General features: G+C 44.4%; 1 protein-coding gene across 2 annotated transcripts in view; it reads left to right on the forward strand.

The window, feature by feature from the left end:
* Positions 1 to 25,806, forward strand: part of naa25 (N-alpha-acetyltransferase 25, NatB auxiliary subunit) — a 106,709-nt gene that overhangs the window by 26,812 nt on the left and 54,091 nt on the right. Inside the window, exons 6-12 of one of the 2 annotated variants that reach the window (XM_070887938.1) lie at positions 2,307 to 2,414; positions 3,031 to 3,109; positions 7,531 to 7,642; positions 18,010 to 18,099; positions 18,916 to 19,088; positions 22,849 to 23,015; positions 25,070 to 25,277. In XM_070887938.1, the coding sequence (XP_070744039.1) occupies positions 2,307 to 2,414; positions 3,031 to 3,109; positions 7,531 to 7,642; positions 18,010 to 18,099; positions 18,916 to 19,088; positions 22,849 to 23,015; positions 25,070 to 25,277 (937 nt within the window). The remainder of the gene's footprint in view (positions 1 to 2,306; positions 2,415 to 3,030; positions 3,110 to 7,530; positions 7,643 to 18,009; positions 18,100 to 18,915; positions 19,089 to 22,848; positions 23,016 to 25,069; positions 25,278 to 25,806) is intronic. The other variant, XM_070887939.1, reaches the window with a different exon arrangement.

Genomic DNA, 25,806 nt, shown 5'->3' on the forward strand with positions numbered 1-25,806 from the left:
TTTGCAATTCTCATCATTTCCCTTCCCTTCCATTTCTGTCAGACTATCTGAAACCTCAGTGTCGTGTTTGACTCTGAGCAGAGTTTCAAACGGCACATTTGATCCATCACCAAAACTTCACATTGCCCACCTCAAACCCATTCATGTTAACTCTGGACTCAATTTATCCAGCACACTACTTACTGGCATCCTGAGCTGCATTCTCTACAACTTTAACTTCTCAAAGTCCTATACCATAAGACAGCTTAAAAACAACAAGGCTACGGGAGCGGATGGAATCCTTGCTGAGGCACTGAAGTATGGCAGAGAGGCACTGTTGGCGCAAATACATGATCTCATCTCTCATCTGGAGGGAGGAGAACATGCCGGGAGATCTCAGCGATGCAGTGATCGTGACCATCTTTAAAAAAGGGGACAAGTCCGACTGCAACAACTGCAGAGGAATCTCCCTGCTATCAGCCACTGGGAAAGTCGTCACTAGAGTCCTCCTCAACCGTCTTCTCCCTGTGTCCGAGGGGCTCCTCCCGGAGTCGCAGTGCGGATTTTGTCCCCTACGGGGCACAACGGACATGATTTTTGCAGCGCGACAGCTGCAGGAAAAATGCAGCGAAAAGCACCAGCCATTGTACATGGCCTTCTTTGACACTGTCAACCATTAGGAACTATGGAGCGTCCTCTTCCGCTTTGGATGCCCCCAAAAGTTCATCACCATCCTCCGTCTGCTCCGCGACGACATGCAGGCCGTGATCTTTACCGACTGGTCCATTACAGACCCAATCCACATCCGGACCGGGGTCAAACAGGGCTGAGTCATCACTCCAACCCTCTTTTTCAATCTCCCTCACTGCCATGCTCCACCTCACAGTTCCACTCCCCGCTGGAGTGGAACTAAACTACAGAACCAGTGGGAACCTGTTCAACTTTCGTCATCTCCAGGCCAGGTCCAAGACCACTCCAACCTCTGCGCACATACAGAGCCTGAACTCCAGGACATAGTTGATATATTTACTGAGGCGTAAAAAAGCGTGGGCTTTACACTAAACATCCGTAAGATAAAGGTCCTCCGCCAGCCTGTCCTCTCCGCACTGCACTACCCCCCCCCACCCCCAGTCATCAAGATCCACGGCGTGGCCCTGGACAACATGGACCATTTCCCATACCTCGGGAGCCTCTTATCAACAAGAGCAGACATTGATGACGAGATTCAACACTGCCTCCAGTGTGCCAGTGCACCTTCGGCCGCCTTAGGAAAAGAGTGTTTGAAGACCAGGCCCTCAAAGTTGCCACCAAGCTCATGGTTTATAGGGCTGTAGTAATACCCGCCCTCCTGTATGGCTCAGAGACATGGGCCATGTACAGTAGACACCTAGTTGCTGGAGAAATACCACCAACGATGTCGCCACAAGATCCTACAAATCCCCTAGGAGGACAGGCGCACCAAGATTAGCGTCTTCAACCAGGCCAACATCTCCAGCATTGAAGCACTGACCACACTTGATCAGCTCCGCTGGGCAGGCCACATCGTTTACATGCCTGACAAGACTCCCAAACAAGCGCTCTACTCGGAACTCCTTCTCGGCAAACAAGCCAAAGGTGGGCAGAGGAAACGTTACAAGGACACCCTCAAAGCCTCCTTGATAAAGTGCAACATCCCCACTGACACCTGGGAGTCCCTGGCTAAAGAACGCCCAAAGTGAAGGAAGTGCATCCGGGAGGGCGCTGAGCATCTTGAATCCCATTGCCGAGAGTATGCAGAAAACAAGTGCAGGCAGTGGAAAGAGCGTGTGGCAAACCAGTCCCACCCAACCCTTCCCTGAACGACTATCTGTGACAGAGTCTGTGGTTCTCGTATTGGACTGTTCAGCCACCTAAGAACTCATGTTAAGAGTGGAAGCACTGTGGCATGAGGCAGATGAGGCACTGTGCTATGGTAGAAGGGCAAGTGGCAGCAGTAATCTCAAGCTGGGTGCAATGTTTTTTCTGTTGGGATGAAAGTGTAACTCCAGACAAGATGCTTGTTCACAATAATTGAACCCAAAATATATCCACAACAGTTGTGTAAAGGACATTGTGAAAGTTATTTAGCTAAACTCACAGCTCTTTATATTGAGTCACACACCTGACTAGTAATCATGAAGACTGATGACAAACAATTATTTGTCTCATTATATTAGCTGTACAGAGACAGGTGACAGGGTGGTTGTATTAATTGTGGCGAGGGTGCTTTATATTGTGATTTTAAGAGTGCAGAAAATCGATACCTATCCCTTGGATTTTCTTTTTAATTGTATTTGTGTTTTATGTAGTCCATTTCAGCACAAGATGAGAAATTATCGAAGACAATGTTCCTCCCCTTAGCGCAGCGCATGGTAGAAAAGATGGTGAAAGAAGACAAGATTGAGGCAGAAGCTGAGGTAAGAAAGCAGGAATGTTCCAAGTTGTGACTTGTACCATCCGGTACCTGCATAGTGATCGGGAGTGAGTATGCTGGCAAATTAATTTCTTACTTCTCTCCCTAGCTCTGTTGTATTTCAAAAAAGGAACTCGTTACTAAGTTTAGTCATTTTTTTTTAGTAATTCATTGTAATTTTGTAAATCTGTTCCCAATTGTTCAGTCTTCACACTTCTATTGCTGAGAGGACATATGGATGGCTTGCTCCCAGACTGGAGGCAACTTCCCTTGTAGTCAGCTGTCGGGAGACACTAGATACCATGCTTGACTCTCTTTTCCCCCTATGGGGAAGGTGCTGCAGTCTTTACTCAGTTCAGTGTGGCTCAGATTTGGGTCAAGCAGTTGAGAATCAAATCTAGGTTCATTGCCCATTCTTTGACTTTGACTAAAGTTATATTAAAGTTTGGAGAAGAGCTCTATCTTAAGATTGTACCTGTTAAAACTGGATTTAAACTTCCTGTGGTACTGTAGTGATTATTTAAATTTTGAATTTAAATTTGATACGTCAATGTGTCCTCTAATGAATAGAGTCTGGATGTGATTTCCATCTGTTTCATGGTTTTTGCTATTTGTAACAGGTGCAGCTCTACTTGATGATTTTGGAGCGACTTGGAGAAGACGAGGAGGCTCTGGGAGTTATCCGAGGAAAACTGGGAGGTAACATGGAAACTATTTATATTTTAAGATTTTTGTGAAAAAGAATTGCACAGTATGATAGTTTTCCCTTTCCCTCTGCCATCCTCTTCTCCTGACGATGTAGTTCCACAAACATGGGCAGCCCTCCAGTATCCTGTCCAAATAACTATACCATGTGGGTCTGGAAAGCGAGTACAGGCATGATATTTAACCATAGATGCCACCAAAAGCCAATCCAGATTTTTTTCTCAACACACGACTTCTTTCAGAGGTCACTGGATTATAATTAGCAGTGGGAATCCTGGCTATTTTTTTTCCTTATGTTATACCAGGAACACTAAAAGCCAATTGTCCTGCTTTGATCTGCTAGCTCAGCACGTGTTGGAAATTGAACCTGAAAGCGCCCTGGTCTATATGATATAGTAACATCCCAGGTGATGCAGTTATCGACTCAACTTGTTGAGGGGAACTTTTTCCACTTTTCTATGCCTCTCCAGTCATGAACCAGTCTTGTCCTCTGCCAGTAATGCTGCATAAACATATGTCAGAAGGTGCTCAGTGGTGAAGAGGGCAGTGTTTTTTCCCTCAGATCTTTGGTTTTTCCCTGCCTTCCTGTTGGGAAGTGCCTGAAGTTTAAGTCCCATTGTTCCTCACCTCTGTTTCAGGCAGAGAGCTCTGTTAGCTCTTGGGTACTTGCCAGTAATCACAGAATCATAGACGTTTACAACACGGAAGGAGGCCATTTCAGCCCATCGTGTCCATGCCAGCCAACAAGAGGCTATCCAACCTAATCCCACTTTCCAGCTCTAGGTCCGTAACCGTGCAAGTTGCGGCACTTCAGGTGCACATCTAAGTACTTTTTAAATGTGGTGAGGGTTTCTGCCTTTACCACCCTTTCAGGCAGTGAGTTCCAGACCCCCACAACCCTCTGCATGAAGAAATTTCCCCTCAAATCCCCTCTAAACCTTCTACCAATTACTTTAAATTTATGCCCCCTGGTTGTTGACCCCTCTGTTAAGGGAAATAGGCCCTTTCTATCCACTATATCTAGGCCCCTCATAATTTTATACACCTCAATGAGGTCTCCCCTCAGCCGCCTCCTGTTCCAATGAAAACAAATTCAGCCTATCTAATCTGTCCTCATAGCTTAGATTCTTCACTCCCGGCAACTTCCACATAAATCTCCTCTGTACCCTCTCCAGTGCAATCACGTCCATCCTGTAATGCGGTGACCAGAACTGCATGCAGTACTCCAGCTGTGGCCTAACCAGTGTTTTGTACAATTCAGCATAACCCTCCTGTTCTTGTATTCTATGTCTCGGCTAATAAAGGCAAGCATTCCGTATGCCTTCTGAACCACCTTATCTACCTGGTCTGCTACTTTCAAGGATCTGTGGACATGCACTCCAAGATCTCTTTGTCCCTCTACACTTCAGTGTCTTACCATTTAATGTGTATTCCCTTTCCTCGTTAGCCTTCCCAAAATGCATTACCTCACACTTCTCTGGATTAAATTCCATTTGCCACTGTTCTGCCCACCTGACCAGTTGATTGACCAGTCCGCAGCTTCTTCATTATCAACCACACAGCCGATTTTAGTATCGTCTGCAAACTTCTTGATCATACCCCCTATATTCAAGTCTAGGGGGTATATCGCAAAAGCAAGGGACCTTGTACTGAGCCCTGCGGAACCCCACATGCAAACATCCTTCCAGTCGCAAAAACACCCATCAACCATTATCCTTTGCTTTCTGCCTCTGAGCCAATTTTGGATCCAACTTGCCACTTTGCCCTGGATTCCATGGGCTTTTACTTTTGTGACCAGTCTGCCATGTGGGACCTTATCAAAAGCTTTGTTAAAATCCATATCCACTACATCATACGCTTTGCCTTCATCAACCCACCTGGTTACTTCCTCGAAAAATTCAATCAAGTTAGTCAGACACGACCTTCCCTTAACAAATCCGTGCTGACTGTCCTTGATTAATCCGTGAAGATTTATCCTGTCCTTCAGGATTATTTCCAACAATTTTCTCACCACTGAGGTTAGGCTAACTGGCCTGTAACTACTTGGTCTATCCCTTTCTCCCACAAAGGTACCACATTAGCAGTCCTCCAGTCCTCTGGCACCACACCTGAAGCCAGAGAGGAATGGAAAATGATTGTCAAAGCCTCTGCTATTTTCTCTTTTGCTTCACTTAACAGCACGGGATACATAGAAACATAGAAAATAGGTGCAGGAGTAGGCCATTCGGCCCTTCGAGCCTGCACCGCCATTCAATGAGTTCATGGCTGAACATGCAACTTCAGTACCCCATTCCTGCTTTCTCGCCATATCCCTTGATCCCCCTAGTAGTAAGGACTACATCTAACTCCTTTTTGAATATATTTAGTGAATTGGCCTCAACAACTTTCTGTGGTAGAGAATTCCACAGGTTCACCACTCTCTGGGTGAAGAAGTTCATCCAGGCCTGGGGATTTATCCACTTTCAAAGCTCCTAAACCCCTTAATACCTCCTCTCTCGCCATGTTTATTTCATTTAATATTTCACACTACTTCTCGATAGTAGTGTCTGCATCGCCCCTCACTTTTGTGAAAACAGACAAAAGTATTCATTAAGAACCATGCCCACTTCTGCCTCCACACACAGATTACCCTCATGATCTCTAATAGGCCCACCCTTTCTTTAGTTATCCTCTTGCTCTTAATATATTTATAAAACATCTTTGTGTTTTCCTTGATTTTATTTGCCAAGAATTTTTCATGACCTTTCTTAGCTTTCCTAATATCCTTTTGAATTTCACCCCTGGACTTTTTATACTCCTCTCGAGATTCTGCAGTATTTAGCCTTTGGTATCTGTCATGAGCCTCCCTTTTTTTCTTTATCCTACCCTGTATGTCCCTCGACATCTAGGGGTCTCTAGGTTTGTTAGTCCCTCCCTTTTTCTTTAAAGGCACATATTTGGCCTGAACCCTACGGATGATCTCCTCGAATGCCTCCACTGCTCTGACACTGATTTACCTTCAAGTAGCTGTTTCCAGTCCACTATGGCCAAATCACTTCTCCGCTTAGCAAAGTCGGCTTTTCCCCAATTTAGAACTTTTATTCCTGGTCTATCCTTGTCCTTATCCATAACTACCTTAAATCTGACTGAATTATGGTCACTAGCAACAAAATGCTCTCCCACTGATACCCCTTCCACCTGCCCAGCTTCATTCCCTAAAACTAAATCCAGAACCACTCCCTCCTGTGTTGGGCTTGCTACATACTGGCTAAAAAAGTTCTCTTGAATGCATTTTAGGAATTACGCACCCTCTCGACCCTTCACACTAATTTTGTTCCAGTTAAAATCCCCTACTATTACTGCCCTATATTTTTTGCACTTCTCAGAAATTTGCCTACATATTTGCTCTTCTATCTCCCTTTCACTGCTTGGGGTCCATATTACACTCCCAGCAGTGTGATTGCCCCTTTTTTTGTTTTTCAGTTCGACCCATATGACCTCGTTTGATGATCTGTCTGACATACCATCCCTCATAGCTGTAATAGTTTCTTTAATCAATACTGTGATGCCCCCCCCGGCCTCCCTTTTTATCCCCCTCTCTATCCCATCTGAAGATTAGGAATGTTGAGCTGCCATACTTGCCCCTCTTTTAGCCATGTCTCTGTAATAGCTATAATATTATACTCCCAAATGTCTACCTGTGCTCTCAGCTCATCTGCCTTATTCACTATACTCCTTGCATTGAAGTATATACCATTTAGTACAGCCAGACCTCCTTGTTGACTACTTTCTAGCCCTTGTTTCCTCTGTCTTTCAAATTCACTTTCTACATTTTTGCTTTCCAATTCCAGCTTTATTCCCCTCCCTACTGAATCTATTCTCAGGTTCCCATCCACCTGCCAAGCTAGTTCAAACCCTCCCCAACAGCACTTGCAACCACTCCCCCCCACCCCCCCCACTCCCCGCGAGGATATTGGTCCCAGCTCTGTTGAGGTGCAACCCGTCCGGCTTGTACATGTTCCACCTCCCGCAGAAGCAATCCCAATGCCTCAGGAATCTAAAGTCCTCCCTCCTGCAGCATCTCTCCAGCCACGCATTCATCTGCTCTATCCTCCTATTTCTGTACTCACTAGCTCGTGGCACCGGGAGTAATCTGGATATTACTGCCTTTTGAGGTCTGAAGAGTGCCAGTCTTCCAATGTGACAGTTTCCAGTTTTCACATGAGCGATCTTGCAGCATCTGAATGAGATTACCAAGTTAATGCCACCTCGTGCTGTAATAGGGTCAACTTTGTACTGTGGGCCTATGCTCATTAGGAATTAGATTGAGAATGTCCAAACTCATTCTCATTGGACCTTTTTAACCAGCAGACTCTCTGAACTGTGTTTGAGTCAGGGAAATAAGGTTTACATTGAAATTCTGTGTTTTTCCTCAGAAAAACTGACCAGTGAGTTGCAGAGTCGAGAGATGAAATGTATGGTGCTGTATAAGAAGCTGATAAAGTGGCCTGAATGTAATGCACTGTCGAGGAAGCTTTTACTGAACAAGTGAGCAGGTTTTCATTTATTTAACAGTATTCTCAGGGCAAGCTTATCTGCTCTTCCATTCTATGAGTGATGCATTGCCATGCTGTTGTGTGTACAGAAGGCAGGTCCATCCTACTGTTTCTCCAAAGGAGAGGTGTGCCCTGAAGGACAATTGGATTCAAAGCTAAAGAGTTAGCAGTTCATTCTGCCACACGACCAGTCACTCTGAATGCAGAGTTTTCCTTTCTAGTTTCTCTCTTCTCTCTAATTTCCCTCGACCTTGTAGCTTTTCTTTTTATTTTTATATCAGTAAGTAAACTGTAACATTGTTATTACCAATTTAAGTGTATCTAAGGGTTAAGGCATGGCAGGAGAGCTCGGTCACGTGATATGCTCCCCCTGTGCCATGTGGGAACTCAGGGACGCATCCGATGTCCCTGACGACTACGTGTGTAAGAAGTGTATCCGCCTCCATCTTCTGACGGACCGCGTTGCGGAATTGGAGCTGAGGGTGGATTCACTCTGGAGCATCCACGATGCTGAGAATGACATAAGTGGCACGTGTAGTGAGTTGGTCTTACCGCATGAGAAGGATCCACAGCCAGCTAGGGAATGGAAGACCAGCAGGAAGAGTAGTACAAAGAAGGTATTGCAGGGGTCCCATCTGGTCATCCCCCTGCAAAACAGATAGACTGCTTTGAGTGCTGTTGAGGGAGATGACTCATCAGGGGAGAGCAGCAGCAGCCACGTTCATGGCACCGTGGCTGGCTCTGTTGTACAGGAGGGCATAAAAAAGAGTGGGAGAGCGATAGTGATAGGGGATTCAATCATAAGGGGAATAGATAGGCGTTTCTGCGGCCACAATCGAGACTCCAGGATGGTATGTTGCCTCCCTGGTGCTAGGGTCAAGGATGTCTCCGAGCGAGTGCAGGACATTCTAAAAAGGGAGGGAGAACAGCCAGTTGTCGTGATGCACATTGGTACCAATGACATAGGTTAAAAAAAGGGATGAGGTCCTACGAGACGAATTTAAGGAGCTAGGAGTTAAATTAAAAAGTAGGACCTCAACAGTAGTAATCTTGGGATTGCTACCAGTGCCACGTGCTAGTCAGAGTAGGAATCGCAGGATAGCACAGATGAATACGTGGCTTGAGCAGTGGTGCAGCAGGGAGGGATTCAAATTCGTGGGGCATTGGAACAGGTTCTGGGGGAGATGGGACCAGTACAAACTGGACGGTCTGCACTTGGGCAGGAACGGAACCAATGTCCTAGGGGGGGAGTGTTTCCTAGTGCTGTTGGTGAGGAGTTAAACTAATATGGCAGAGGGATGGGAACCAATACAGGGAGACAGAGGGAAACAAAAAAGAGACAAAAACAAAAGACAGAAAAGAGATGAGTAAAAATGGAGGGCAGAGAAACCAAAGGCAAGAAACAAAAAGGGCCACTGAATATAAAAGGGCTGCAGGAGGGGTAAAAACTAAAAATCATGGTTTAAAAACTAGGATGAAAACACTCTACCTAAATGCACGCAGCATTCGAAATAAAGTAAATGAGTTGACGGCACAAATCATTACAAATGGGTATGATTTGGTGGCCATTACAGAAACATGGTTGCAAGGTGCCAAGACTGTGAATTAAACATACAGGGGTATCTGACGATTCAGAAAGATAGGAAAGAAGGGAAAGGAGGTGGGGTAGCTCTGTTAATAAAGGATGATATCAGGGCAGTTGTGAGGGATGATATTGGCTCCAATGAACAAAATGTTGAATCATTGTGGGTGGAGATTAGAGATAGTAAGGGGAAAAAGTCACTGGTCGGCGTAGTTTATCGGCCCCCAAATAATAACTTCACGGTGGGGCGGGCAATAATCAAGGGAATAATGGAGGCATGTGAAAAAGGAACGGCAGTAGTCATGGGGGATTTTAACCTACATATCGATTGGTCAAATCAAATCGCAGGGGGTAGCCTGGAGGAGGAATTCATAGAATGCATACGGGATTGTTTCTTAGAACAGTATGTAACAGAGCCTACAAGGGAGCAAGCCATTTTGGATCTGGTCCTGTGTAACGAGACAGGAAAAATAAATGATCTCCTCGTAAAAGATCCTCTCGGAATGAGTGATCACAATATGGTTGAATTTGTAATACAGATTGAGGATGAGGAAGTTGTGTCAGAAACGAGCGTACTATGCTTAAACAAAGGGGACTACAGTGGGATGAGGGCAGAGTTGGCTAAAGTAGACTGGAAACAAGGACTAAACGGTGGCACAATTGAGGAACAGTGGAGGACTTTCATAGTGCGCAACAAAAATATATTCCAGTGAAAAAGAAGGGCGGCAAGAGAAGGGATAACCAGCCGTGGATAACCAAGGAAATAAAGGAGAGTATCAAATCAAAGACCAATGCGTATAAGGTGGCCAAGGTTAGTGGGAAACGAGGATTGGGAAAATTTTAAGCAACAGCAAAGAATGACTAAAAAAGCAATAAAGAAAGGGAAGATAGATTACGAAGGTAAACTTGCGCAAAACATAAAAACAGATAGTGAAAGCTTTTACAGATATATAAAACGGAAAAGAGTGACTAAAGTAAATGTTGGTCCCTTAGAAGATGAAAAGGGGGATTTAATAATGGGAAATGTGGAAATGGCTGAGACCGTAAACAATTATTTTGCTTCCGTCTTCACAGTGGAAGACACAAAAACCATGCCAAAATTTTCAGGCCACAGGAATGTGGGTAGGGAGGACCTTGAGACAATCACTATCACTAGGTGGGTAGTGCTGGACAGGCTAATGGGACTGAAGGTAGACAAGTCCCCTGGTCCTGATGAAATGCATCCCAGGGTATTAAAAGAGATGGTGGAAGTTATAGCAGATGCATTCGTTATAATCTACCAAAATTCTTTGGACTCTGGGGAGGTACCAGCGGATTGGAGAGCAGCTAATGTAACGCCTCTGTTTTAAAAAAAAAGGGGCAGGCAAAAGGCAGGTAACTATAGGCCGATTAGTTTAACATCTGTAATGGGGAAAATGCTTGAAACTATCATTAAGGAAGAAATAGCGGGACATCTGGATAGGAATAGTGCAATCAAACAGACTCAGCATGGATTCATGAAAGGGAAATCATGTTCTCTAACTAATTTACTGGAATTCTTTGAGGATATAACGAGCATGGTGAATAGAGGTGCACCGATGGATGTGGTGTATTTAGATTTCCAAAAGGCATTCGATAAGGTGCCACACAAAAGGTTACTGCAGAAGATAAAGGTACGCGGAGTCAGAGGAAATGTATTAGCATGGATCGAGAATTGGCTGGCGAACAGAAAGCAGAGAGTCGGGATAAATGGGTCCTTTTCCGGTTGGAAATCAGTGGTTAGTGGTGTGCCACAGGGATCAGTGCTGGGACCACAACTGTTTACAATATACATAGACGACCTAGAAGAGGGGACAGAGTGTAGTGCAACAAAATTTGCAGATGACACTAAGATTAGTGGGAAAACGGGTTGTGTAGAGGACTCATGGAGGCTGCAAGGAGATTTGGATAGGTTAAGCGAATGGGCTAAGGTTTGGCAGATGGAATACAATGTCGGAAAGTGTGAGGTCATCCACCTTGGGGGGAAAAAAAACAGTAAAAGGGAATATTATTTGAATGGGGAGAAATTACAACATGCTGTGGTGCAGAGGGACCTGGGGGTCCTTGTGCATGAATCCCAAAAGGTTAGTTTGCAGATGCAGCAGGTAATCAGGAAGGCAAATGGAATGTTGGCCTTCATTGCGAAAGGGATGGAGTACAAAAGCAGGGAGGTCTTGCTGCAACTGTAGAGGGTATTGGTGAGGCCGCACCTGGAGTACTGCGTGCAGTTTTGGTCACCTTACTTAAGGAAGGATATACTAGCTTTGGAGGGGGTACAGAGACGATTCACTAGGCTGATTTGAGAAATGAGGGGGTTACCTTATGATGATAGATTGAGTAGACTGGGTCTTTACTCGTTGGAGTTCAGAAGGATGAGGGGTGATCTTATAGAAACATTTAAAATCATGAAAGGGATAGACAAGATAGAGGCAGAGAGGTTGTTTCCATTGGTGGGGGAGACGAGAACTAGGGGGCACAGCCTCAAAATACGGAGGAGCCAATTTAAAACCGAGTTGAGAAGGAATTTTTTCCCCTAGAGGGATGTGAATCTGTGGAATTCTCTGCCCAAGGAAGCAGTTGAGGCTAGCTCATTGAATGTATTCAAGTCACAGATAGATAGATTTTTAACCAATAAGGGAATTAAGGGTTACGGGGAGAGGGCGGGTAAGTGGAGCTGAGTCCACGACCAGATCAGCCATGATCTTATTGAATGGCGGAGCAGGCTCGAGGGGCTAGATGGCCTACTCCTGTTCCTAATTCTTATGTTCTTTAGAGGAAATAGTTCCATTGTGGAATCTAGAACTGGGGGGCATAGTTTCAGAATAAGGGGTCGACCATTTAAAAAGGTGACGAGGAAGAATTTCTTCTCAGAGGGATGTGATTCTTTGGAATTCTCTACTCCAGAGAGCTGTGGAGGCTGGGTCATTGAATATATTTAAGGTGGAAATTTTTGAACGATAAGGGTTATGGGGAGCGGGCAAGAAAGTGGAGTTGAGGCCAAGATCAGATCAGCCATGATCTCATTGAATGGTGAAGCAGGCTCAAGGGGCCAAATGGCCTACTCCTGCTCCTGTTTCTAATATTCTTATGACAGCAGGCTCCCACTGGCACCTCACCCAAATGATGGTGTTCACTTGTGACCCATGACAGTGAATGCTAGAAGGCTCTCTTAACTATAGTCGACATTGCAGCTGAGGCTGATTGTGTCCTTAGCTAGCATCCACTTACCTACTTCTAGCAGGGCTTGCTGTTTAGCAATCAGAGTAGAACCCCAGGCCAACTTTCTTGATCCTTGTTCTCAGGCTGTGGCCAATTGTATTAGCCCCACTGCTGAGATCGGCAATGGTAACAGGGAGCTCACAAATAGAGATTTTAAATCTTAGTTTTACAAAGACAATTTTTAAATGATGTTAATACCCAGTCTGGCTTATGTGCGACTCCAGTCCTACATTACATGGTTGACTCCTAATTCCCTCTGAAGTGCCCTAGCAAGCAATCCAATTGTATGCAATTGGTGTAATTGTTCAGTAATAAGGTTATCTGATGGAGCTGTGTATCTGGACAATAGTAAGGTGATTTCAGCCCAGTCCACCATGCAAAGTCCTCATCACTAACATTTGGGAGCTGCTGATGCTGAAGTTGGGAGAGTTGTCCCACAAACGAGTTAATCAACAAGTTGACATCGTTGTACTCAATCATATCTGTGAAAAGGCCAATGCTTTAATATGCTTCCAAGACGGTTAATGCAACCAAAACCAAGACCTGTTCATCAGAAGATAAAGGAGTACTATTTGTGGCATTGGCTGTATATCTCATGAATGCGGCAGTCATGAGTGATTTATTCTTTCTAAGCTATGTGATACTTGTGTTTTAGAGAGCAGGCATCTGGCTTATTCCCAAGTCTCTGGTTACACTATGAAGTCACATGGTGGGAGTTATGAGGATGGTGAATCCGGTTGATATTTGGGAGAGTACTGACCTCTGACTACTTTCTCTTCGCAACTCTGTTCCACCAGGATACCAAATATCAGTGTTGCAATCAAATACTTCGTAAAATCAAATTTTTTTCCTTCCAATGAATTCCCAAATTGAAAAAATTTTTGACGACCTCCTTGTTGCAACCCAATATTCCAGAAGTCAGAATCCAGTTTTAATGTATTTAATTATCTTGTATTTAGTGTAGTGTAGTACACTGTAGTGTCGCAGCATGAACGTTTGGCTTAAATGTATTCATAAAATAACAGCAAATCGCAACCAATGTTCCCATTAAGCTACGTGCTGTGGTCTGGAGGTCCTGCGCAGCCCGGTTTTACAAAGGAAATAACCACGCATACATCCAAAATTGAGTAGGCCACGCAGCCAGTTAAAGGACTGGCGTAACCCCCCCCCCCACCCCCAAAATTACAGGGAGCTTTGATCACAACTGAGCAGAAAGGGAATCCACCAATGGCCAAGTAACATAATAAAGCAAAAAGTATTATTTCCTGCTGACGTCTTCGAGCTCACCGTGAAATGTGAAGGAGTGTAGCTTCAATTTAAGTCACGTCTGCGGTTGGAGTACTCTTAAGTATGGGAGGACATTTGCCTAGGAAAATTTTAAGTGTAATAAAATCAGAAAATGTCTGAAACGTACAGTAGGTTGGTCAAGATCGGAAAGATGGGTGCTTTTCCTCTCCCAGATGCTGCCTGAGCAGCTGTGCATTTTTATATTTTCTGTTTGTATTTTGGGTTTCTGACATTCGTTGTCTTTTTCAATATATATGTGCTCTGTTTTCTAAGGAGAGGAGTAATAATGTATTCTTCCAATGGTCAGTGGAAATTTGTCCCTCTAGGCTACAAAGTTTCGTTGTTAAGTAACAGCCTTGAATCATTCAGATTTTAATAGTTTGGTCAAGGAACTTTGAAAATTGGCATGTGCTTGTGTACTTAAGGTTCCAGCTCTGAGGCATAGAGCAGTTTAAGATTATTTTGTGTTTAACACAATAAATGTCAAAGTATTTGTTTTAATATATTAATCGTCTTGGATCCAGTGTGTGTCTCAGACCTCAAAAAGTGTCGCATATACAAAGTATGATTTGTTCTTGCACCTGATTACTCTGCCCTACATTACAACTACAGTGTGGGGGCCGATAAACAACTCCCACCAATATTTTCTGACGCTTGCTGTTTCTTAGCACCATCCAAACTGATTCTACTTCTTGATTTTCCGAGCTAAGATCCTTTCTCTCTACTGTCTTTATCCCATCCTTTATTATCTTTGAGAATTTTTTGAGGATGTAACTGGTAGAGTAGACAAGGGAGAACCAGTGGATGTGGTGTATTTCGACTTTCAAAAGGCTTTTGTCAAGCTCCCACACAAAAGATTGCCGTTCAAAATTAAAGCACATGGTATTGGGAGTAATGTACTGACATGGATAGAGAACTGGTTGGCAGACAGGAAGCAGGGAGTCAGGATAAACGGGTCCTTTTCAGAATGTCAGGCAGTGACTAGTGGGATGCAGCAGGGCTCACTGCTGGGACCCCAGCTATTTACAATCTACATTAATGATTTAGATGACGGAATTGAGTGTAATATCTCCAAGTTTGCAGATGACACTAAGCTGGGTGGTGGTGTGAGCTCTGAGGAGGATGCTAAGAGGTGGCAGGGTGACTTGGACAGGTTAGGTGGGTTGGCAAACACATGGCAGATGCAGTATAATGTGGATAAATGTGAGGTTATCCACTTTGGTGGCAAAAACATGAAGGCAGAATATTATCTGAATGGCAGCCGATTAGGAAAAGGGGAGGTGCAATGAGACCTGGGTGTCGTGGTACATCAGACATTGAAAGCTGGCATGGAGGTAAGGCAGGTGGTGAAGAAGGCAAATGGTATGTTGGCCTTCATAGCTAGGGGATTTGAGTATAGAAGCAGGGACGTCTTACTGCAGTTGTACAGGGCCTTAGTGAGGCCTCACCTGGAATATTGTGTTCCGTTTTGGTCTCCTAATCTGAGGAAGGACCTTCTTGCTGTTGAAGGAGTGCAGCGAAGGTTCACTTAGTGATTCCCGGGATGGCAGGACTGACATATGAGGAGAGACTGGATCGACTGTACCTTTATTCTCTGCAATTTAGAAGGATGAGAGGGGATCACATCGAAACATATAACGTTCTAACGGGACTGGACAGGTTAGATGCAGGAAAAATGTTTCCGATGTTGGGGAAGTCCAGAACCAGGGGACATAGTCTAAGGAAAAGGGGTCGGCCATTTAGGACTGAGATGAGGAGAAACCGCTTCACTCAGAGAATTGTTATCCTGTGGAATTCCCTGCCACAGAGATTTGCTGATGCCAGTTCATTGGATATATTCAAGAAGGAGTTAGATATGGCACTTACGGCTAAAGGGATCAAGGGGTATGGAGAGAAAGCAGGAAAGTGGTACTGAGGGAATGATCAGCCATGATCTTATTGAATGGTGGTGCAGGCTCGAAGGGCCGCATTGCCTACTCCTGCACCTATTTTCTCTCTCTCTCTCTCTCTCTCTCTGATTGGCTCAAATGTATTAATTAAATAACAAATTACAACTGAACAGAAAGGGAACCTATTACTGACCAAGTATCATACAGTAATTGCCATTTCCTGATGGCTTTTTCGGAGCTGGGAATTTACACGCAGCTGCTAATCTAGAAGTAGACAACCCTCAGCAAAATAATTGAGTCTTTAATTGACCTTGGGATATGCCGATCCACAAGCAATTGAACTTTGTGTTTTTTGTGAATATAAGGGGGCTTGTTGGATGTGTGGTGCATGTTTTTTTTTGTTTGCTCCTGGGATGTGGGTGTACTGGCAAGGCCAGCATCTATTGCTCATTCCTAATTGTCGTTGAGAAGGTGTTGGTGAGCCGCCGCCTTGAACCGCTGCAGCCCTGGCACTGAAGGTACCCTCCATGATACTGTTAGGGTGGGAGTTCCAGGATTTGACCCAGCGACGATGAAGGACTGGCAATATATTTACAAGTCTGGATGGTGTGTGACTTGGAGGGGAGCTTGGAGGTGGTGGTTATAGAATCATAGAAATTTACAGCATGGATGGGGGCCATTTCGGCCCATCGTGTCCGTGCCGGCTGACCAAGAGCTATCCAGCCTAATCCCACTTTCTAGCTCTTGGTCTGTAGCCCTGTAGGTTATGGCACTTTTAGTGCACATCCAAGTATTTTTTAAATGTGAGGGTTTCTGCCTGTACCACTCTTTCAGGCAGTGAGTTCCAGACCCTCACTTACCTCACTACCTTCTGGGTGAAAAAAATTCCCCTCATATCTCCTCTAAACCTCCCCCCAAATACTTTAAATCTATGTTCCCTGGCTGTTGACCCCTCTGCCAAGGTCCTTCCTATCCACTCTATCCAGGCCCCTCATAATTTTATACACCTCAACCAGGTCCCCCTCAGCCTCCTCTGTTCCAAAGAAAACAGACCCAGCATCTCCAATCTTTCCTCATAGCCAAAATTCTCCAGTCTAGGCAACATTGTTGTAAATCTCCTCTGCACCCTTTCTAGTGCAATCAGAACTTTCCTGTAATGTGGTGACCAGAACTGCACACAGTACTCCAGCTGCGGCCTAACCAATGTTTTATACAGTTCAGGCATAACCTCCTTGCTCTTGTATTCCATGTCTTAACTAATAAAGGCAAGTATCCCATATGCTGCATTAACCACCTTATCTACCTGGCCTGCTACCTTTAGGGATCTGTGGACCTGCACTCCAAGGTCCCTTTGTTCCTCTACACTTTTTTCAATGTCGTATCATTTCATGTGTATTCCCTTGCCTTGGTAGACTTCCCCAAATGCATTACCCACACTTATCCGGATTGAATTCCATTTGCTACTGTTCCGCCCACCTGACCAGTACATTGATATCTTCCTGCAATCCGCAGCTTTCTTCTTCATTATCAACCACTTAGCTTATTTTAGTGTCATCTGCAATCTTAATCATACCCCCAACATTCAAGTTCAAGTCATTGATATATACCACAAAAAGCAAGGGACCTAGCACTAAGCCTGCGGAACCTCACTGGATACAGCCTTTCAATCACAAAAACACCCATCATCCATTACCCTTTGTTTCCTGCCTCTGAGCCAATTTTGGATCCAACTTGCCACTTTTCCCTGGATCCCATGGGCTTTTACTTTCGTGAACAGTCTGTCATGTGGGACCTTATTAGAAGCTTTGCTAAAACCCATTGACACTACATCAGACAAACTGCCCTCATCGACCCTCCTGGTTACCTCCTCGAAAAATTCAATCAAGTTCGTCAGACACTATCTTTCTTTAACAAATGCATGGTGACTGTCCTTGATTAATCCATGTCTTTCCAAATGAAGATTTATCCTGTCCCTCAGGATTTTTTCCCGAATAGTTTTCCCACCACTGAGGTTAGGCTGACTGGCCTGTAATTACTCAGTCTATCCCTTTCTCCCTTTTTAAACCATGCACCTGCTGGCCTTGTCCATCTCGGTGGTAGAGGTCGCAGGTTTGGAAGGTGCTGGAGAAGAAGCCTTGGCGAGTTGCTACAGTACATCTTGTAGATGGTACACACGCCAGCCACCGTGTGCCGGTGGTGGAAGGAGTGAGTGCTTAAGGTGGTGGATGGGCTGTCAATCAAGTGGGCTGATTTGTCCTGGATGGTGTCGAGCTTCTTGAATGTTGGAGCTGCACTCATCCAGGCAAGTGGAGAGTATTCCATCACACTTCTGACTTGTGCCTGACTGCTGCTGTTCTCTTCTAGCCCAGACGACTGGCAGTTTTACTTATCCTACTTTGATTCCCTCTTCCATCTGATTGATGGGGTTTGGACTCCACCCGCCGAGGCAGAGCAGTAAGTAGCGTGATTCTTTAAAAAATGTATTTCTGTAAAATGAATTAAAATCATTGCTGTATATTCCATTTACGTAACCTCTATAGAATGGAATCGGAGCACCTATTTTCTGAAGCAGGAAGGAAAATAAGTAATCAAGCTCTTGAATAATATCTTATTGCATTAAAAAATGAGGGTATACATTTTGGAACAGGCAAAATTCCCATTGCGTTCTAAGGTTGTATAAAATAATATACATTTTTAATGGGTTTTTAGCATGCAAAAAAAAGATGCGCAAATAATATTGTCCAAAAAAAGACCATAATAGTGATATTATATAAGGTATTCTATCAAGGTTATCAGTACAGTACAAGTCCTTGCTCCCTCAGGGTGCAAAGGGCTAAAAAAGGTGTTCAGGGAGTGTGGGAACTGGACCACCCAGTTCACTTGTCCATTCAGCTCTGACCAGTTTAATCTTTTTCTTAACCCAGATATATGTCGACATATAGCATTTAATCTAATCCATCTTTGAATGCTTCAACTGAATCAGACGCTACTTCACTACATATAGTGCTCTTTCCACCCTTGTAATAATCACAAATTCTGAATGGACCATTAAAAATATCAGAGAATTTTGCATCGGGTGTCTTGTGCTGCATAAATTTTTTTAAATCCCTTTGTGTATGCTGTTGGTTCGATAACAAGTCTTCTATCCTATTTTCTATCGCCTATTAGCAAAGCCACCCCCAAAATGGTGGTCAGATACAAAAAATGCAAGCGCCAATCAGTTTTTGTGTGTAGTACCAGCAGCATAAAAGTGCTCTTCTCTCTTCATAGCTGTCTGGAGGGTCCAGTCACCTGTGTGGTACAAGAAGCCATAAAATTTGTGGAGGAGCGAATTTTGAATGAGGAACCGAAGGGCTCCCGCCGCCTGAGGGGACCATATCTGGCTAAACTTGAATTGATCAGACGGCTGAGAGAGAGGGGGACCAATGATGAACACAAACTCGGTGAGTGGTTAGTATTTTACTGGATGTAAATTCTTCTCATTATCAACATAGCATCAATTTAAAATGATCATGGAGAGAGGTTCAGACAAATTTCTTTACATATAGGGTTATTGGAGCATAGAATTCCCTGCCAACAGGGAGGGATTGTGGAACAATTCAACCAGGATTCCTGCATCTGGTTGCTATCCATTGACCCTTGTTGGAAAGTGCACATGTTGACCTGCAGTGAGGACAGGTTTGAGTTTAGCTGTTCTATCCTAGGTAAACTAGAGCTGATCCAAAATTCGGCTGCCCGTGTCCTAACTCGCACCAAGTCCCGCTCACCAATCACCCCTGTTCTCGCTGACCTACAATGGCTTCCAGTTAAGCAACGCCTCGATTTCAAAATTCTCATCCTTATTTTCAAATCCCTCCATGGCCTCACTCCTCTCTATCTCTGTAATCTCTTTCAGCCCCACAACCCCCCAGAGATGTCTATGCTCCTCTAATTCTGCCCTCCTGAGCATCCCTGATTATAATCGCTCAACCATTGGTGGCCGTGCCTTCTGTTGCCTAGGCCCCAAGCTCTAGAGCTCCATGCCTAAACCTCTCTGCCTCTCTACCTCTCTTTCCTCCTTCAAGACGCTCATTAAAACATACCTTTTTGACCAAGCTTTTGGCCACCTGCGCTAATTTCTACTCATAGTTAGAGGATTTGAGTATAGGAGCAGGGAGGTCTTACTGCAGTTGTGTAGGGCCTTGGTGAGGCCTCACTTGGAATATTGTGTTTAGTTTTGGTCTCCTAATCTGAGGAAGGACCTTCTCGCTATTGAGGGAGTGCAGCGAAGGTTCACCAGACTGATTCCCGGGATGACAGGACTGACATATGAGGAGAGACTGTATTCACTGGAATTTAGAAGGATGAGAGGGGATCTCATAGAAACATAAAATTCTGACGGGACTGGACAGGTTATATGCAGGAAGTATGTTTCCGATGTTGGGGAAGTCCAGAACAAGAGGACACAGTCAAAGGTAAGCCATTTAGGACTGAGATGAGGAGAAACTTCTTCACTCAGAATTGTTAACCTATGGAATTCCCGACCACACAGAGTTGTTGATGCCAGTTCATTGGATATATTCAAGAGGGAGTTAGGTATGGCCCTTATGGCTAAAGGGATCAACGGGTATGGAGAGAAAGCAGGAAAGGGGTACTGAGGTGAATGATCAGCCATGATCTTATTGAATGGTGGTGCAGACTCGAAGGGCCGAATTGCCTACTCCTGCACCTATTTACTATGTTTCTATGTGGCTCGCTTTATTGCATAATACTCCTGTGAAGCGCCTTGGGACGTATCACAACGTTAAAGGTGCTATATAAATACAAGTTGTTGTTGTGATGCTCTCCAAGTTCAAATAGCCTGCCAACACACCTTCAATGTTTTATAGGGTCGAAGTGAGTGGGCAAAAATTTGGCAGATGGAGTACAATGTGGGAAAATGTGAGGTTATCCACTTTGGCAGAAAAAATAGAAGCAAATTATAATTCAAATGGAGAAAAATTGCAAAGTGTTGCAGTACAGAGGGACCTGGGGGTCCGTGTGCATGAAACACAAAAAGTGAGTATGCAGGTACAGCAAGTGATCAGGAAGGCAAATGGAATGTTGGCCTTTATTGCAAGGGGGATAGAGTATAAAAGCAGAGAAGTCCTGCTACAACTGTACAGGGTATTGGTGAGGCCACACCTGGAGTACTGCGTACAGTTTTGGTCTCCATATTTAAGGAAGGATCATCATAGGCGTTCCCTCGAAATGAGGATGACTTTCTTCCACGTCAAAAAAGGATGAGTTCACAGGTGTTTCGAATGAAGGACCCGAACTACATCCCGAAGGGTGGAAGATGCCTGTGCGTGGATTTTTTTTAATGTGTGGTGGCAGTTGCACACCAGCCACCAGACGGGCTTGACAGAGCTAGGTCTTGGTCCAGTGGCAACGATTACCAAAGACGACTGGAGACCAGCTCTGCTGCACGGACCTAGTGCGCACACATATCGCAGTGTGGGCTGGCCCGTGCTGCCCCTGGCCCCGAACTCACGCCTCCCCTGGGTCCTAAGGAAGGATATACTTGCATTGGAGGCTGTTCAGAGAACATTCACTAGGTTGATTCCGGAGATGAGGTGGTTCACTTATGAAGATAGGTTGGGCTTATACTCATTGGAGTTCAGAAGAATGAGAGGCGATCTTATCGAAACATATAAGATAATGAGGGGGCTCGGCAAGATGGATGCAGAGAGGATATTTTCACTCATAGGGGAAACTAACACTAGGGGACATAGTCTCAGAATAAGGGGACCGTCCATTTAAAACTGAGATGAGGGGGAATTTCTTCTCTGAGGTTTGTAAATCTGTGGAATTCTTTGCCCTAGAGAGCTGTGGAGGCTGGGCCATTGAATATATTTAAGGTGGAGATAGACAGATTTTTGAGCGATAAGGGAATAAAGGGTTATAGCGAGCAGGCAGGGAAGTGGAGCTGAGTCCATGATCAGCAGCCATGATCTTATTAAATGGCAGAGCAGTATTGAGGGGTCAAATAGCCTACTCCTGCTCCTATTTCTTATGTACTTATGCTCTTAGGCCAAGTACTAGAAACTTTCTCGTGGCTGTGGAATATTGTACTAGAGCATGGACCACAATCTTCAGAAAGGAAAAGAAAGAAATCACAGTAATACCGTGCGTTTCAGTACCACAGGACATACCAAAGTGCATCATATTGTTTTGAATTGTACTCACTGTTGCAATGTAGACAAACGGCAGGAAATTTGCATACAGCAAAGCCCCACAAACAGCAGTGGGATAAATGACAACATAATATCGGCCAGGACACCAGAAGAACTCCACTGCTCGGTTTAACATCTCATCCAAAAGATGGCATCTCTGGCAATGCAGCAGTCTCTCAGTACTGTACTCCAGTCTCGGGAGTAGGGCTTGAACTCGCATCCTTCTGACTCAGGAAAGTGTGCTGCCACTGAGCCAAGGCTGATGCCTAAGGAAAGCAAGTGAAAAATTGCAGAGACCCTCCTGCACAAACAATTGATTGTGCAGCCATGGTGCTCTCCTAAGATTGGGATTGAACCTCATTGTTGGGACAATGTAGGGTCAACAAGTTTATCTAGTGAGCCATTGACATATTCAGATCAGAAGCTTAACTCCTAATCTGTGTTGAGTTGATGATCACAATGTAGAGGCAGTAGAGCACACTCAGTTGTCCTTCTTTGAATAAGATAAGTAATTAAGCGCTTCCATTTTCACCAGAAGCAGCAAGTGACATTATGTCAAGTGCATGGTGTGGTTCTCTCCATTAGGTTTCTCCACACCCAACATTTCTAAACCAGAAGAACCATTTCATTTCCTTATGTGAACTTTGCACTCCAAGTTGAGGTTATCAGTTTTCAGCATGTTCTCTGCTCCTCTTTGGAAAAGATCCCACCTGAACAAGCAGGTAGGGTCTTGCTTTATTGCAAAATTGTGCCTCCAGCAATGCAACACTCCCTCAGAGCTGCAGTGAAGTTTCAGTCTAGATTATATGCTCAAGTCCTGCAGTGGGGCTTGAACCTTCAGCTTCAGACTCAGGCTAGTGAGCCATGGTGTTCTAGCTTCAACCATCAGATTTTGCACATTGAAAGATTTCACCAGTTCAGAATATTTGGCATCATCGATTTACTATTCACTCCCACATTTACCTGTATATGAGTTCCCTTATTCTGTATTTCTCCTTCTTCATGCTAGGGATCCCAGAGGAGCTGATGTTCCAGTACTTTGAGAGGTTTGGGGATAAACCTTGCTGTTATTCTGACCTGAGAATCTTTGCCGACCTTCTGTCACCGGAGCGGCATACACAGGTGAGACCGGGAGACTGGCAGAGTCTCCATTCGCTCAGACTGTGCGACAGTGAGGTGAGTGGGTAAGTGCACCCAGTGGCCTCCGCATTCAGTCAGTATTTGAGTTGTTTGCCACCTTGTACATTTTGTAAAATTAGCGACAATCATTTTTAATTGACACGCTAAACTGATTCTTCCCTCCAGTAGGAGAATTCAGAAGAAAGTTACGTAGCCTTAAAATCAGAACTAAGCTGGTTAAAAGCAAATTCAGGAACATTTCTTAACCCAAAGGTTATGAAAATGTGGCACTGCCTTAGAAGGCCATGGATACAGGATCAATTGAGGTGTTTAAAACTGAAATAAACGCCTATTGGAAAGTAAGAAACATGGAAAGGGCAGAGAATTGGGATTGAAAAAGATCAAGAGCTATGTTGACTATCGCAATGGCGGAGTAGGGACAATGGCCTGTTCCTATGACAAATTGAAAGTTTACACTGTAGAATTAAATGAGCAAGAGTTCTATTGCACTATGGTGTAACAGTGGTAAATTGAGACATTGGACCAATGCAGTATTGCCACTAGGAAATGAATGAAGAATATTTCTTCTGTATTTTCATTTGAGTTGTGGAAAGCACCCAGCAGTTTGTCGGTTTTGTCCTTCCGAATTTGGGTTGCGCCTGGAAATTATTTTGAGCTGTAGAATTCTGAAGTGAAGGGCTGAGTTGATAAGCTAAGAGTATCTCACAAGACATGTGTTGGCACAAGGTTATAGCAAATGGAGGTTGGATTTTCCTATAGGATATTGGTGTTGATTGAACCCATTGATACTGCAGCAGGTTGTCTGGTGTGAGATTTCCCACCAATCTGGCACTAGGTGGCATTATTTTCAGAGCTTGCACAAGGAAGCACCACCAGTTCCAAACTACAGTTTGTGCTGGCAGAGAGCCAGTAAACCAGATCAAAGGGCCACTTTCAATATCACTCAAACCCAGACACGATTATGGTTCTTTAGAAGTAGAGTCTTTGACCATTACATATGCATTTTATTTTTTTATTTTTTTGCTCATCAAAGCAAAATCTGTCAGTGTTGTGGAATGGGACAATTTTCTATTTCAGGCACTCCCTCTCGGCAATAAGCATTCTTGGTCAGGTATGAGACCTAACTTAGACTCCTGTCTGTCCTCTATTTATGAAGCCTCCATGTCTTATCTCATCTCTGCCATGCTTTTGTGACCTAGAATTTCCTTTGTGTTCTTTCAAATGTGCACTTTGGCTGCCACTCTAGACCTGAGCCCATTATTTCGATCCCCTTTTTCCACTTTTGGCCCCTCCTCCTTTACTTTCCGTCCGCTCTCCTTCCAGTCGCCAGGCAATGCCACCGTTAATATCTTTCTGCTCCCTCCTCCAATTCCTACCCCAATACACCATTATTTCTCAGCCTTCCGTCTCTTCTGCTTCCCTCTCCTAGACTTGAATCCCCACCCTGAGCAAGCCCACAGCTGTCTTCTGTTCTGCTTCTTTAAAAGCAGTAACCCCAACTGCTTCATCCTTCTCTCTAGCGGACTCCCCTGACTACACAAATTAAAGTTGTTTAACCTGTTGTGCATATTTCATGAATTTCTCTCTTTCTTTCCCATTTCCTACAATTATTTCAGCATCCTCTTCTTCTGTCTTTCTTTAGCTATGTGCCTTGTTGCAAGGGGCATATTTTCATGAATTTCTCTCTCTTTTCCCATTTTCTACAATTATTTCAGCATCCTTTTCTTCTGTCTTTCTTTAGCTATGTGCCTTGTTGCAAGGGGTGGGCATTAGAATGTTACTGTTTCAGCCAATTGGGGATCAGCACTGGTGCTTTCGCTCATATTTGCTGATGGGTCAGGAAGGAAGACCTATGATATGATGCATCCCTCTCCACTTGGTTCTTGATGTATTGATGCCAGTCCTTTTACCACCCTGCAGAAAAGTGACCAATCTCGTCGGGGACCAATGGCACATTTGAATATGAGCCACCTTGGTGTGATTTGAGCTTCTACTTTAGTTTGTAACGCTGTGATTATAGGTTTAGTATGTTTATTGATTGTATATTTTGCATTTTAAGTCCGGATGTTGCTATTCTTGTTTCTCTGCAGTTCATCAACAAACTGATGGAAGTAGTACCTCAGTCAGTATCAACAGAGAGTGGCCTTGCACTGCCAGGTGATGTCAAAGCCATGCAGAGGCACATGTTTGTCATCCAGTTTGCCAGATTGTTGGGCCTTCATGAGACCTTGGACCAGACACACAAACTCAACCTTGTCGATGAGCTGATGCAGAGATACAAACATGCCCTACAGTTTGGTGAGTTTGTTTTTATTAAATCCTTTTTGTGCAGTGCAGACATGCTACACCCTGATGTCTCCTGGGTTTGAGTGGGGTATTGGGTGTACATTTTAGAGATTTACAGACACTTGATTTAAAAAAAAAAGAAACGTCAATGGGTTCCTTCCGATGAGTAAGTCTGAAGTCCAGATTTGGAGTCTCATCAGTGGTATAGCTGGAGTTTAGCTGACTAAAAGTGTGGAGTTTACCAGCGTGGGGCATTGTTGAGCTGCATCCTTGTCTTGCAAGGATCACCTTTCCGTTAGTGCATTAGCTTGCAGGATTATCTGGAGCCAACAGGGAAAGAGACCCAGTCCTTAGTAACGAGTCACATAAGAATATAAGAAATAGGAACAGGAGTAGGCCATACGGCGCCTCGAGCCTGCTCCGCCATTTAATATGACCACGCCACTTCCCTGCCCGCTCCCCATAACCCCTTAATCCCTTACCATCCAGGTATCACCAATGAGCCAGGCTAGCTCAGTCATTCATCAAGAGCCCTGGAGTA

This window comes from Pristiophorus japonicus, chromosome 8 (assembly GCF_044704955.1).
Source record: "Pristiophorus japonicus isolate sPriJap1 chromosome 8, sPriJap1.hap1, whole genome shotgun sequence".
Lineage (NCBI taxonomy): Eukaryota > Metazoa > Chordata > Chondrichthyes > Pristiophoridae > Pristiophorus > Pristiophorus japonicus.